At 51.2% G+C, this 13,332-nt stretch overlaps 1 protein-coding gene across 1 annotated transcript; it reads right to left on the bottom strand.

Moving 5' to 3' along the window:
- Positions 1 to 6,430: 6,430 nt before the first annotated feature.
- Positions 6,431 to 7,159, bottom strand: LOC129512156 (apolipoprotein L3-like). The gene has a single exon (XM_055329428.1). The coding sequence runs from the start codon at positions 7,157 to 7,159 to the stop codon at positions 6,431 to 6,433; it is 729 nt and encodes a 242-aa protein (XP_055185403.1).
- Between the last annotated feature and the right edge of the window lie 6,173 nt (positions 7,160 to 13,332).

Genomic DNA, 13,332 nt, shown 5'->3' with positions numbered 1-13,332 from the left:
GGTTGAGATCGGACTCTTGGTTTCAGCTTAGGTCATGATCTCAGGGTACTGAGATGGAGCCCCACGTCAGGCTCCCTGCTCAGTGGGGAGTCTTCTTCTCCCTCTCCCGCTGCCCCTCCCCACCACTCCCTCACTCCCTCACTCTCTCTCTCAAATGAATAAATAAAATCTTTTTTAAAAATGAACTACCAATTCACACAACAATGTGAATAAATCTCAAAAGCATTATGCTGGGAAAAAGAAGAATACGTACAAACATATGCTATATTATTCCATTGATACAGAATTTCAGAAAATACTACGTAATTTCATTTATATACAGTTCTAGGAAATTATATATAGTATTTACATGGTATACATGCAATATGTATAAGTCACTATAGTGACAAAATGTCCATCAGGGGTTGCCTGGGGCTGGCAGAGAAATGGACCAGAAATAGGAATCTTTTGGGGTCATATACGTGTTCCATGTCTTGATTGTGCCTGCGGTTTCATCTGCTAAAGTTCTTTTTTGTTTGTTCATTTGTTTCCACTGCATTTATTACTAACATAAAAAAATGTTAAAAAGAAAAAAAATTCATTCTCAGTTCTCCAACGGCTCTCATCCTTCCCCCTTGCCCACACAACTCCTGACCCATTTCCTCAAGGCCAGTGCAAAACTGAACCTGTTCACTGTCGTTTTCACAGAAAACAACCAGTGTCAGGGATGTAGGGAAGAAGGTTAGATGAGGGCGACAGTACTGTCCAGGTTCCCAAGGGTAGGCTGGGTAGAGATTCACAGAATTCAGAAGAAAGGGCTGGTGGCCTCGCAATGATGTACTCTAACTAAAGTGGCCTGGAGAGGAGATAGGATAGCCCGTAAGAGGCTTTAGAGGACATCTCATGGGCTTGTGTCAAACCCCAAAAAACCGACACCATGAGAATGGGGAGACCAGGGAGGCAGTCTTACGGAAAGTTTCACAATTCTCCCATGTTGGGAGGTGTGGAAAGTCTAGAGGGTATCAAGAGCCTCACTCATTTTGGCAGGAAAACTTACTCCAGTGTTGGGAAGTCATAATGATGCCACGGACACCGAGAGAGGCTACGTACGAGGGGATGCATGGTTTCACAAAGCACGGTGATCACAGACCAGAGCGGTGGGGACCATGCTTCTGACGCAGGATCTACAACACCCAAAAGCAGGGAGAGTGGCCTTTCAGGGAGTGACTCTGCACCAGTCATCCATCCTTGACCCCAGGTCAACCTGGTGAGTTTCACGGAGCAACTGGCAACTTTGGGGGTAGGATTTGTTACATAAAGAGGACTTAAAACAAGCAGCTAGAAGAAGGGAATGGTAGGAAACTGCTCCAGGGCTCTTAGGAATGGAGGGCAGTACCGAGGGCTGGGTGGACAGATGCACAAGAAACAGCACCAGAGGGCAGCCCCAGTGGCGCAGTGGTTTAGCGCCGCCTGCAGCCCAGGGTGTGATCCTGGAGACCCTGGATCGAGTCCCACATCGGGCTCCCTGCATGGAGCCTGCTTCTCCCTCTGCGTGTGTCTCTGCCTCTCTCTCTCTCTCTCTCTCTCTCTCTCTCTCTCTGTGTGTGTGTGTGTGTGTGTGTGTGTGTGTGTCTATGAATAAATAAATAAAATCTTAAAAAAAAAAAAAAGAAAGAAACAGCACCAGAGAGGTTTCCTGTTCAGTGGTCAATTGGCGAAGGGGAAGAGGATCCAGGAGGCAGTTGAAGAGAGCAAAGGTGGGGTCCTGAAGGCGAGTCTCTGGAGGCTGGATCGGAAGAAAGTCCACATTCTGGGCATGTGATGAAACACAACTCTGGACCCCAAATGGGGGAGGTGGGTGTCACTGACTGAGGGTGGTGGGGGAACAGCCTCACGGTAGCCGTCACAGGGCCACAGGGAAATATATGGCCGCAGGGTCAGAGGGCCCCTTCCAGCCTGGATGGGAAGGCATGGTCTCACAGAGGAGGTCCACTGACGCCTGGGTGGTAGAAGGCACGGAGGTCCTCATATCGACAGTGGCCCTTTTTGGCAAAGTGTCAGCAGACAGGGAGGTTGGATTTGTCTTCCATAACTTGGAGGCCATCCTTGGGCGGGCAGGTATTTTTGATAAGAGACCAACTTTTGAGCCTTCAGGGATTTCTCTGCTCTTTGTGAAAGCCTCCTCTGGAAGGACCCCCATGGCCTGGTCCAGGAAAAGGAGGTTCAGTGTCGGCCCCCCACCAGCCACAACTATATGGGTCACACCTGGGGCCCAGGCCTCCCTGAATTGGGCCTCTACCCCTGGGAGGGGGTAGGAGGCTCAGCTCATCTGCTAAAATTCCTGAATTGTGCACTGGAATTAGATGTAGTTTATCATATGTAAAATTTGACCTCAATACTGTTGATAGAAAACAAACCAACCAGTCCTCTCTCTGTTACACACATTCCATTTGGGTCCCATCGCCTGCAGCGGGTCGGGGGTGGGGAGTGCACAGGATGACCCTGGTCCCTGCAGCAGGAGCGGGAGCACATGGAACAGTGCATGAGGTTATGCTGCGTCAAGGCTATGCCAGAGGAAGCCCATGGGATTGTGGGAGCCCAGAGGAAGAGCATCAGGATCACCGGGAGGGTCTGGAGAGGTCCGGGGAAGAAGTCACTCTGTGTCGAGGGAGTCATGAAGGATAAGCAGGAGGTGGCCACTGCGGGAAGGGCCAGGATGCAGAGGAACCTAGGAGGAATGTCCCAGGGGACATGGAGGAAGCTGCCAGGATTTCAGGGTTGCTGGGGCACAAGGGGTGAGGGAGGCACAGGGACGGGATGAACATGGAGAGGGCATGGTTGGGAACCCCTACCCTCCTCTTGCACTGTGCACACATGAGTGCTCCCTTGGTTTCTGAACTCCAGAGAGGGGCAGGACCTTATATGATCTCTGTGTCCCCAGAACCTTGCAAGTACCAGGCACACAGAAGGGGAGGAATGTCAACAAGTGTTTGACAAATGAATGATGGAATGAATGAATGAATGAATGAATGAATGAGGGGCTTGCCTTGCAGATCCACTTCTTTGGCCCCATTCTGTGGTCTCCTGCCAGTGTTGACACTGGCGCTCACCCCTCCTTAGGTTCTTCTGGGGACCATGCTTTCTCCTGGTTCTTTTGTCATTGGCTAGACAGGTCTGTCACCCTCGGGACAGAGGCAGCTATGGGAGGGATACAGATCCCATTTGGACACCACCTCAATGTTCATGTGAGACGAGGCTCTGGAAGCAGACGAATCTGACGATTACTTGGGAGAGACCAGTAGACTGTGGAATTCAAGAACAAGGTATAGCGAAGGGGAAGAGGGTGGAACACCAGTCAGGAGGCCAGCGCACCCCATGGGCCGCCCCTTCCCAAAGCCACCCTTCCCTGGGCCTTGGAGCTTCCAGGCCCGGGGAACCCATGTGGCTTCTGTGGCAACATTCTCTCCAGCAGCCTCCCTCCCTGGAGAGGTGAGACAAGCCTCTGACAGCCTCTGCTCTCAGATCGGCCCCTGCAGGGACCCCAGGGGCCCCAGGATCACACCCTAAGCCATAGGCAGAAGCTCAACCACTGAGTCCCCCAGGTACCCCCTAAACTCTGTCTTTTTCTTTTTTTTTATTTACTTATTCATGAGAGACATACACACACACACACACACACACACACACACACACACACAGAATGAGAGAGAGAGAGGCAGAGGGAGAAGCAGGCTCCACGCAGGGAGCCCGATGTGGGACTCGATCCTGGGTCTCCAGGATCACGCCCTGGGCTGAAGGGGGCGCTAAACCGCTGAGCCACCCGGGCTGTCCAAACCCTGTCTTTTAAACCAATCTAATTCCTTCCTAATCCTCTGAGTAACCAGATTCCTACAATCCAGACTCCTAAGGGCCTTTTAAATTCTTAGCTGCTGGGTTTTCTTAAGACTACTGAGATCTTTTGCTACTGGAAGGATAGTGGGGATGTCATAGCATCTGAATGATTAGGGCCCACATGCTCCTGGTTACTTCAGCGATAGAGTCCATCAGTCCCTAGGGTCCAGCGTCCTGTGGCTGAGGCTGGCACATCCCCGTGCATCCCTGTGATGGGGGAGGGACGGTTCCTGGGTCCCACGGTCTTTGATCTGAGAGGTCGGCCCTACCCAGGGCCCTCCCTGCAGCAGGATGACATTCAGAGAATGCCAAGAACAGAATTTGGGGTGGCTGGTCTATTGCTCCTAGCAGTACCCCACGCCATCCAAAGGCCTCAAGCCTGGCACCCTGAGAACTCTCTACTTCCCATGGAACACAGCAGAGGTTATGGCCTCTAACGGGATGGATAAAGGATGGTGAGAAAAATAAGAAGTCGTGGAGCAGAGCATTTTTCCACTCACCAAAGAGGAGTTATTCGGAAGCCTACTACCGCTTTGTGTGGAGCCTCCAACAAACGGACGAGGCTCTTTTCTCTCTGGATGGACGCCTGCCTTGGCCCAGGCCTGGCTGCTGCAGCTTCACTAGCTGGGGCCCTGGGATCCCCACGTGACTCCTTGGGCCCCAAATCCTAGGTGGTCGTTTGCATCTTCTCAGCCTAACACGCCCTCCCATACGTGGGGGGATTTGGGTGAGGCTGGTTCCTTGAATTCCTCGAGGCACACCACCTCCTTTCTTCAACTTCCTGTTGTGCTCCCCAGACACAGAAGAGCAACAGGCACGTGGAAAGAAATTAAGGGCTAGATTCCTTACGCCGGGGACATCTCCCATGCATCCTTCTCTTTAATCCCAGGGCAGAAAATCCCTGGTCATGAATCCTAGGTGACAATTGGACCAGAAAACTAGGTGAGGGGCAGCCCTGGTGGCTCAGCGGTTTAGCGCCGCCTGCAGCCTGGGGCGTGATCCTGGAGTCCTGGGATTGAGTCCCACGTCGGGCTCCCTGCGTGGAACCTGCTTCTCCCTCTGCCTGTCTCTCTCTCTCTCTAGTAAATAAATAAAATCTTAAAAAAAGAAAAGAAAAGAAAAGAAAAGAAAAGAAAAGAAAAGAAAAGAAAAGAAAAGAAAAGAAAAGAAAAGAAAACTAGGTGAGGCTTTTCTTGCCTTCCCCCGAGATCTAAAGGCTGGGCTTGGCCGGTGAAGCCATAGGACAACCGTTTATCCAACCAGCCACACAAGGGTGGCCAGGAGCCCCCTCACCAGGCCTCCTTTCGGGGACAGACCAGACACAGGGCAGGATGACCGACCCAGAGAAAGTCAGGTGGGTGGAGTCTGGGAAGGAAAGAGGGAAGAGAGACTCACGTGACCCTGTGGTGCTTGGCAATCCAGGAAGAAGGGAGTGAGGATGAAGTCTGCGGCCCCCAAGGCTCGGGCCTCCTGCCCACCAGGAAAACACAGCCATGTGTCCCTTCAGTCCCAGGTTCTGGACACGGGCTGAGGGAAACGCCTGTGCTCAACCCGACGCCAGCCGGGTGCAAGCTTCCCCGGGTGTCCCAGTGGGGCCCGTAGGGTGCCTGGGTCTTGGGAAAATAACCAGATTGGGGGGGGGGTGGAGCCCAGTAAGCAAGCAGGATGAGCCAGGGAGGACGTGCTCCCCAGGTCCCGGGACACAAGCCCCAGGGAGAGGAAGTCAGGCCTCCAGAGCCCAGGCGAGCGCAGGTGCATGGTCCTGTCCCCAAGCAGTCTGGGGAGGCTGAGGTGGGGAGTCCGCCCGGTCCCGGCACTCGGCCCCCACCCCCAGCGGGGAGGCACTGAGGCTCAGACACACGGGGTCTCGGCCCCAAGCTGGTTGACCTCCACCTATCACAAGGTTCCTGGATATCCTGACACCTGCTCTCTCTTTTCTGTCCCCCCCTACCCCACGCTCTTCTCTTTCTTTCCCCCCCGCCCCAAATCACCAGGGCTCCAAACACCACCTTGAGAATTTCATTGGAACTTCATTGGTGTCTCAGCGCACCCGGCCCTGAAGAGCCCGGGCAACTCGCCAAACGTTCCCCACCCTTCTGCCATCGTTCCCACCGCCACCATCATCCCCACCGCCACCATCGTGAAGAGGTCGCCGCCTAACGAAGGTCAGTCGACTGAAGCGGGAAAGAGTCCGTTCCTGGGGAGGGTGGGCAGAGGAGCACTTCTCGCAGATTCCAACCATTCTCGCTTGAGTATTCCTGGCCTTGCTGCGTGTTCCTGCGCGCCCCTCTTTCCCCACATCCCCCGTGTCCTCTTTGGTCCATTCCCCTCTCTCTCCGTCCCTCTCTCCTCATTCCAGTCCCATGTCCCTTCCTCCCCGGGACCCCCTGCCACTGCAGTAACCCCACCCTCACTGGGCCCAGCTAGCCAAATGCTAAGCTCCTTAACACCCCACCCCCAAACTTTATTTTACCCCCTTTCCCCTCTAATAAGGAGCCTCCACGTCATTGTCCCACACACCCCCCTGCTCCCTCTCTGCTCGGAGTCATGGAGTCCGGCCCTACTTCAGACTCTCATAGATCTTTATGAGCAATTCCAACTTTCTATCCAGCTCCTGGGCCTCCTCCCTCATACTTTCAGCTGACCATGTCTTTGCTTCCTCATGCAAATTCCCTGACTTGAACACAAGGCTGACTGCTTCCATCAAAACGAAGAGACCAAGGCTGGCCATACCTATGACCCGGGCTCCTCTGACTATTGCCCGAAGAGTGCCTCTAACAACTCTCTTCACCTGTGCCCAGCCTAGACCTAAGGCTCTGTTCGCTGTCAGGAGGCCTGCGGCCATGACTACCGGTTGACAGGTGAAGCGGCCTAGCCTGAGGTTACGAATATCTCTTGCAGCGCGAGCCAGGACTTTCATGGTATCAACAGCTAAGGAAGAAATACTGGACCAGTTTTCATGCAGAACCTTTGCAACTACCTCCTCTTTATCAAGAGTGGCCTCGGCAGTTGCAGGCGACTCATGTGAGCCTCCCACTCCAGCTACCAAGGTTTCCGGACTGAGACCCCCTATGACAGGTACCAGACCCAGACCATGAATGCCCAGAGGGCCAGTCGCAGCACCAGTGGAGCTGGCTACTATATTGGTGATGGTGCAGCCCTTGTGGACCCGGCCAACCTCATCTGCACACTCACGGAGCCTTCTTATGTACCCCTCAAGCTCCACTTTCACCTGGGGAAACACATTCAAAAACTTCTCCCTAGCCTGGCCTTCATCTTCAATATCCATGTCTCCTTCCAGGTCATTCAGACCTTCACGTAGTGCATCGGCCTCTTCCCTGTAACAGCAAAAGTCAGGTGATTAAGAAAAGCTGATCTGTCAAAGGGGCTTGATTCCATCTGTCCTACATAAACCACAGAACTTTCAGTAGAAATCAAATGGAATAGAATTTTACGAATGTAAAGAATTTTTCTTGAATGCAACTTCTTAAATGCATTCAACATGAGCAGTGTTCCACAATACACAGTCAATAGGCAGAAAAGGTGTCCATGTCATGTTAATGCTCTTGAGTGTTGGGTATTTGAGGAAGACAGCTCCTCATCAAGGAAAGGTCAGCACAGCTAGTGTCAGTGTTTGTAGACTGGGAACTCTGTAGATGAACATAGGGAGTGGGGTGGGAGCAGAAAAACCTGTGTTGGGAAAATCTTCGTATGTACTGAAGGATTAACCTTACTCTCAGACCCAGCCCTTTGCCTTTGGCACTGGGAGGTGAGCTCTAGGCCGCACCTAGGGTGTCAAGGGTTCTAGAGTGATGATAGGACTGTCTTGCTTGGCCTGGGCCTCAGGCTGCTGGACAGCCTGACAAGAAAATGTATGATGGGGGCTTTTGGGTCATGTGCAGGGTCATGACCTATGGAAGAACTAGAAGATAAAGATATTAGTGAGACCTCCAGCAGGAGCTGGAGACCACAGGTCAGCCATGCAGGCAGCATGGGTTTGAGCCCCATAAAACTCAGTATACTGAGGCTCAGGCTGAAAAAGACTCTTTCCCTGACCAAACATTATTTGGGCTCTTCTGAGCCCTCTTCTTAACTAGGCTTTGACCTTGGTCTTCTGTGCTCTGTCCTTGACAGCCTGTAGTGCCCAGTTTTAGCAACAACCCTGTTGGATCAGGTTAGAAAGAATCCCCTACCTTCATGTCTTCTCTTAGTGATTGCTCATCCCCTGCCCCTGGACTTTTCCTTGGCTATAAATCCCTAGGTGTCTTCACTGTATTCCAAGGTGAGCCGATCTCTCTCCCCTACTACATTCTCAATGCCTGCAACTGAATTAAGTCTTCTTTATCATATTAAGAAGTGTCATGATATGGTTTACTTTCATACCTTGAGCTTCGCTGGTGGGCAATGCTTCATGGGCTATTGTCACACACTGAATACTGGACAGTAATTCTTCCTGCGGACAATCGAAGCTTTGCATTGACACCCTCCCGGACACTGCCCCAAGTGTCTCTTTCTTCGGTTGATGGTAACCTGTACCCTGCCCTGTGGCACAGCATTACCGAGAGTAACAGCTCACAGTGAGCTCTACGAGTGCTCCCAAAGAATCATTCAATCTCAGGTGGTGGGAAACCCCACTCCCCAGTTACCAGTTGGTTTCAAAGTAAGAGCAATCTTAGGGAAATCTCTCAGAATTCACAGTGTAGCTCACTGTGGGTACTTGGAATTCACGAGAGAAAACCAAGAAACGCTCAGAGCAAGATGGGACCTTAATGATCATTTTGTTGTGCACTTGCTGTCTCTGAAAAGCATGATGTCCTCTGCTGGGGCCCAGCCACTGCCCCAACTGACTGAGAGGCAGCACACTCGCTACCCTGGTTCCCCTCAGACTCTCCAGCTCACATCACAGACCTCTGACCCAGCACCCCCCCCCCCCGACCTCACAGGTGTCGCCAACCTAATTCACACCCCAGCTGGTGACAGATTCACATGCATGTCCACCAAGACCATGTGCAACTTGACAAAATCTCTTAAAGATACAAGAGAGCTTGAGAACCTTCTATCTGAAGCACTAAGCCAGAAAAGACCTACCTTTGGGCAAGCTGGTGGAGGAAGTACTTTCCTTTTTGGTGGGCACTTCTGAGTTTCCTCTTTGGTGGGCACTTTGGTGTCCTCAATGAGGACAGAATTGGCAAATGTCCCTCAGGTGCTGGAAGTTGTCACATAGCCACACTGACTCCCACTGGCCTGGCCCTGCTCTATGTAGAGGACTAGACACTTCCAAATGGTAGTCAATACTCCCAACTCCCAGGCAAGGCATAGAGGAAACACCTTCTTATGGCATCAGATGCCTGGGGGGAGGAGATCAAAGAAGAGAGAAGAGAAATGTCCCTTCTCCCTCTCACAACAGCTCTGTTTGGTCCAAGGCCTCCTCAAGTTTTGTCCTCTAGAGCTTCAGCCAGTCCCAGCCCTGCTGCCCAACCCTTCCTGGTCCTCCAACCTAGACACCCCTTGTCCATCCTGACAGCCAGCTCTGCCCTGGTCCAAGCCTCCTGGGCCATCAGATGGGATGACATCTCTTGGATCCTCAACTTTGTTGGTTTTTTTTTTTTAAGATTTTATTTATTTATTTATTTATTTATTTATTTATTTATTTATTTGAGAGAGAGAGAAAGAAAGAAAGAAAGAAAGAAAGAAAGAAAGAAAGAAAGAAAGAAAGAAAGAAAGAAAGAAAGAAAGAGGCAGGCAGAGACACAGGCAGAGGGAGAAGCAGGCTCCATGCAGGGAGCCAGATGTGGGACTTGATCCTGGGACTCCAGGATCACACCCTGGGCTGAAGGCAGCACTAAACCGTTGAGCCACCCAGGCTGCCCAGATCCTCAACTTTGACCTTGCAATTCACACTGAGACCTTTACCACAATCTTATCAGATTCAATTCGAGCTTCCATTAAACAAATAATAAATCTGAGACTCCAAGACATACAGACCCAGAGAACCCACTAGGACTGGGCAGAGATAGAGTCAGGATCCGAGCCATCTCAGTCCAATTCAACCCAAGCCTCTCCATCTTGTGGGCCAGCAGGATCCTGCATGTTCATATAAATCCTTTGACTGGGGGGTGGGGGTGGGGGTGGGGGTGGGGAAAGGCTCTAGTCTGAATCCACAGGGCACAGACTGATCTGTCAGTGTTTCTGGCATGTCCCAGAGCAATTCCTGCTTAGCCTTCATCTCCAGGAAGAAGACCCATGGCCCTGTCTCTTCCCAGCAATCTTCTAAAAAGCTAACATCAATTGAGCACCTACTATGCATCAGTCACTATGTTCAGCATTTTACCTGCATTATCTTAGTTTCCTTGTGATAAAATTGAACAGATGAAGAGATCAAGGAAGATCTAGGCCTGCTTTAGGTTAAGGCCCAAGGTCGTACAACCTGCCCTCAGCCAATGTCATTGAAGATGTTTCCCTATGGAATGTTGAGAAGGAACATACTCAACCCCAACCCCAGGATACTGCTGTGCAGAGATTGGGGTGTCCATCCTGGGACATTCCTGGGGGGGGGAGGGGGTTACCTGGACAATGAGGTCTCAGCCACAAATTTCTCCCAGGTTTCATGGTTAATCAGCAGGAAGTGCAGTACCTCTCGACTCACCGTGTCCTGGAAATACTCAATAGCATCCTCAATAAAACTTTTGTTCTCTAGACGGATAGAAAAAAAAAAAAAAAGAAAGAAAGGTCGTATGGTTTTTTTCTTTTTCCTGTTTCACTAAGGGAGACAGGAAACTTGGACTTAGCTGGAGGAACCCACAGTGTTAAATCTGAGTATTTATGAACTGATTGGCGGAAGAGGGATAAGAGAGAGCTGGCGTAGGGAAAGGTATTAAGATCAATAGAATCAGTTCCTGCTTCACTTTCATATCAGATAAATAGGTGCTTACAGTAGGGACACAGGGCAAGTGCCCTAATATAGCCATTGGGGTGGGGAATGCTGGGAGAGAGGAGGTGAGTAACAGGTTCCAGGTCAAGAGGAGAGTAACAATACTTAGAGAGAACATCCAGTGTAGCAGGTACTGGCCCAAACCACATAAACACAGTATATTTGATCCTCATAACAACATAAGGAAACATCCACATTTATAGATAAGGTTAAGTAAGGCACCCAGGTCACACAGGTGGGTTGTGGCAAAGACCCGACTGGGGGCCTGGTCTGTGTCCCACTGACCCTCACAGAGCAGTCAGGCTGGCAGCAGGGTGAGAGCTGGAGGGAATGGCCTCTGTTGCAAAGCCCCCAGTCATCCTGAGCCATGCCGGAGGCTTGACCAGGGCAAGAGGGCAGGAGAGGCCTCCAAGGTTGCCGGTCTACCTCCCCTTGCACCCTACCTCAGGACCCCCTCTTTCTCTTTCTGCTGTCCCCCCAGGTCTTTGGGCTGTCCTTGCCTTACTTCTGGGTCATTTGAAGGATAGCAAGGGGAGGGAGGAAATGGGCATCTAGGTCATGACTCTGAGAAGGCAGGAGGGAAGGGTTCCTGTGACCCTGTGGTGGGGACTCCCCTTGACCCCTCTTGGGGGCTCAATGACACTCTCAAGGGACTGACTCCCTGTAGGTTAACTCAGCTGGAGGCATCCCCGCAATACCAGGCATCATCCAGAAAGTGGAAAGTGACTACCTGGGGAGAGTTCACGGCCTTCCGAGGTCATGGTGCCAGCAGTGGGATCTGAGGAGTTTCCCTACAGTCGTGTCTGTGTCTCAGCTGGAAGGAGGTGTTGCTTCAGCCTTGGGGAAGAGAGAACAAATGGTGGGGTCAAATGTGAGCCAGCTGTGGCAACAGGGAGCAGCCAGGGTCCAGGCCTCTGGTGGTTCCCTCTGGGATGGCCACAAATGCCAAAATGGACTTAACCCCATGTGTTTGTCCACTGGCCTCGGCTGGCTGCTACTTAAGGAAGGTTCCTCACCTCACTCCAACTCACTCCCAAGCCAAGTCAGAGTCCTGTCCTCCTGTTGGGGCACAAGGAGAAGATAATCAGACAAGGAGACTGCCATCTGAGAAGCTACGGAAGCAATAAAACCAAACACAGAAGAAAAGATGGGAAGACATGTTCTGGAAATTCCTTGAGGTCAAGAACATGTGTGTTTCCTAATTGATAATAGCTAATATTGATCCACTATCTAGGACGGGCGGGGCTCCTTACGTGATCCCTCACTGAATAGCCACATGCACTCCATAAGGTGGGTGCTCTTGTGGCTCCCACTTTAAAGTGGAAGAAACCATCACCTGCTCCTTCCCTCACCAGGATGCCTTCCCCCTCTTCCTCACCTGGTCAAAGTTTACCTGTGCTTAGAGGTCCCAGGCCCAAACTCCTCCTCTCCTGCCGGCTTCCCTGCACCCCCCGACTGACTCTCTGGGCTCCCCTTGAATGTGTGCTCTCCTGACTGCAGTCCTTCTCTTGTGTGTTCTCCTCCCTGAACTCTGAGGTGCTCTAAGAAGAGACAAAAGCTGAGAGGGCACCAAACATGACGGAACTTATGAATCAAATTGAAAAGACTGAAACCAAGATTTTAAGAGACGTGAACAAAGAATCTCCAGGAAAGGGACTCACCCAGGGTCACACAGTCTCCAGGGGCGGGCAGGGCAGACGCGAAGACCAGGCCTCTGATGCAGGTGTTTGGATAGAAATGTGACTTTAACCATCCAAAGGCTTCTAGGTTTTTCTCTGCTGTTACATCCAAACGCGTAAACACAGAGATCTAAGCTCACACCCTTATCGTCATCCCCATGAGTCTAGTTTGGTGTTTTTAGAGTATGAAGCCCAGACCGCCTCGCTATGATGACTCAGCCTTTCTTACCCTGGCCCTTCTCTTCCTTCTGATAGGGACACTCAGTCTGACCTCTTCTCTTCCTGCCCCATGATGTGAGAACAGAGGGTCCGGCGTGAGGTGATGTAGTAAAAGATGTTAGGGTTCAGGGCCATGTTCAAGAAAGAATTCATCAGATGTCTTTGGTGCAAAAAGGTGGTTTTATTAAAGAACAGGGACAGGACCTGTGGGCAGGAAGACCTGCCCTAAGGTCATGAGGAATGGCCCCTTATAGACTTTCAAGTTGAGAGGGGGTTAGGGAGAGTGTGAATCTCTAAGGAATCCGGGAACCAAGGTTTCTAGGACCTTGACGGGGCTAGTGACTGTTGGGAGAAGGTCATTTTTTACTGTCTAATAAACCCTTAGTCATGAGACCTTCAGATGTATATCGGTGGGTTATATGCTTGGGGGATGATTGCCAATGAGTATCTTGAGGGTAGAGATAAAGCAAATTTCTAAAGAAATTTTTGTATGTTAAAGTAGACTCACAGGATCCTGGGGATCAGGCTAGGATTGCCTTTTGCCCTTAGCAAACTGTCGATATTGAGGTAGTTGTGTCCCTAGAGGAAGGTCACTCTGCCTGTTTCAAGGACTTGTCAGTGGGCTGTAGGGTG

Source organism: Nyctereutes procyonoides, unplaced genomic scaffold (genome assembly GCF_905146905.1).
Source record: "Nyctereutes procyonoides isolate TBG_1078 unplaced genomic scaffold, NYPRO_anot_genome, whole genome shotgun sequence".
Classification (NCBI taxonomy): Eukaryota; Metazoa; Chordata; class Mammalia; order Carnivora; family Canidae; genus Nyctereutes; species Nyctereutes procyonoides.
The sequence above is the reverse complement of the archived record's forward strand: the minus strand, read 5'-3'. Positions and strand labels throughout refer to the sequence as shown.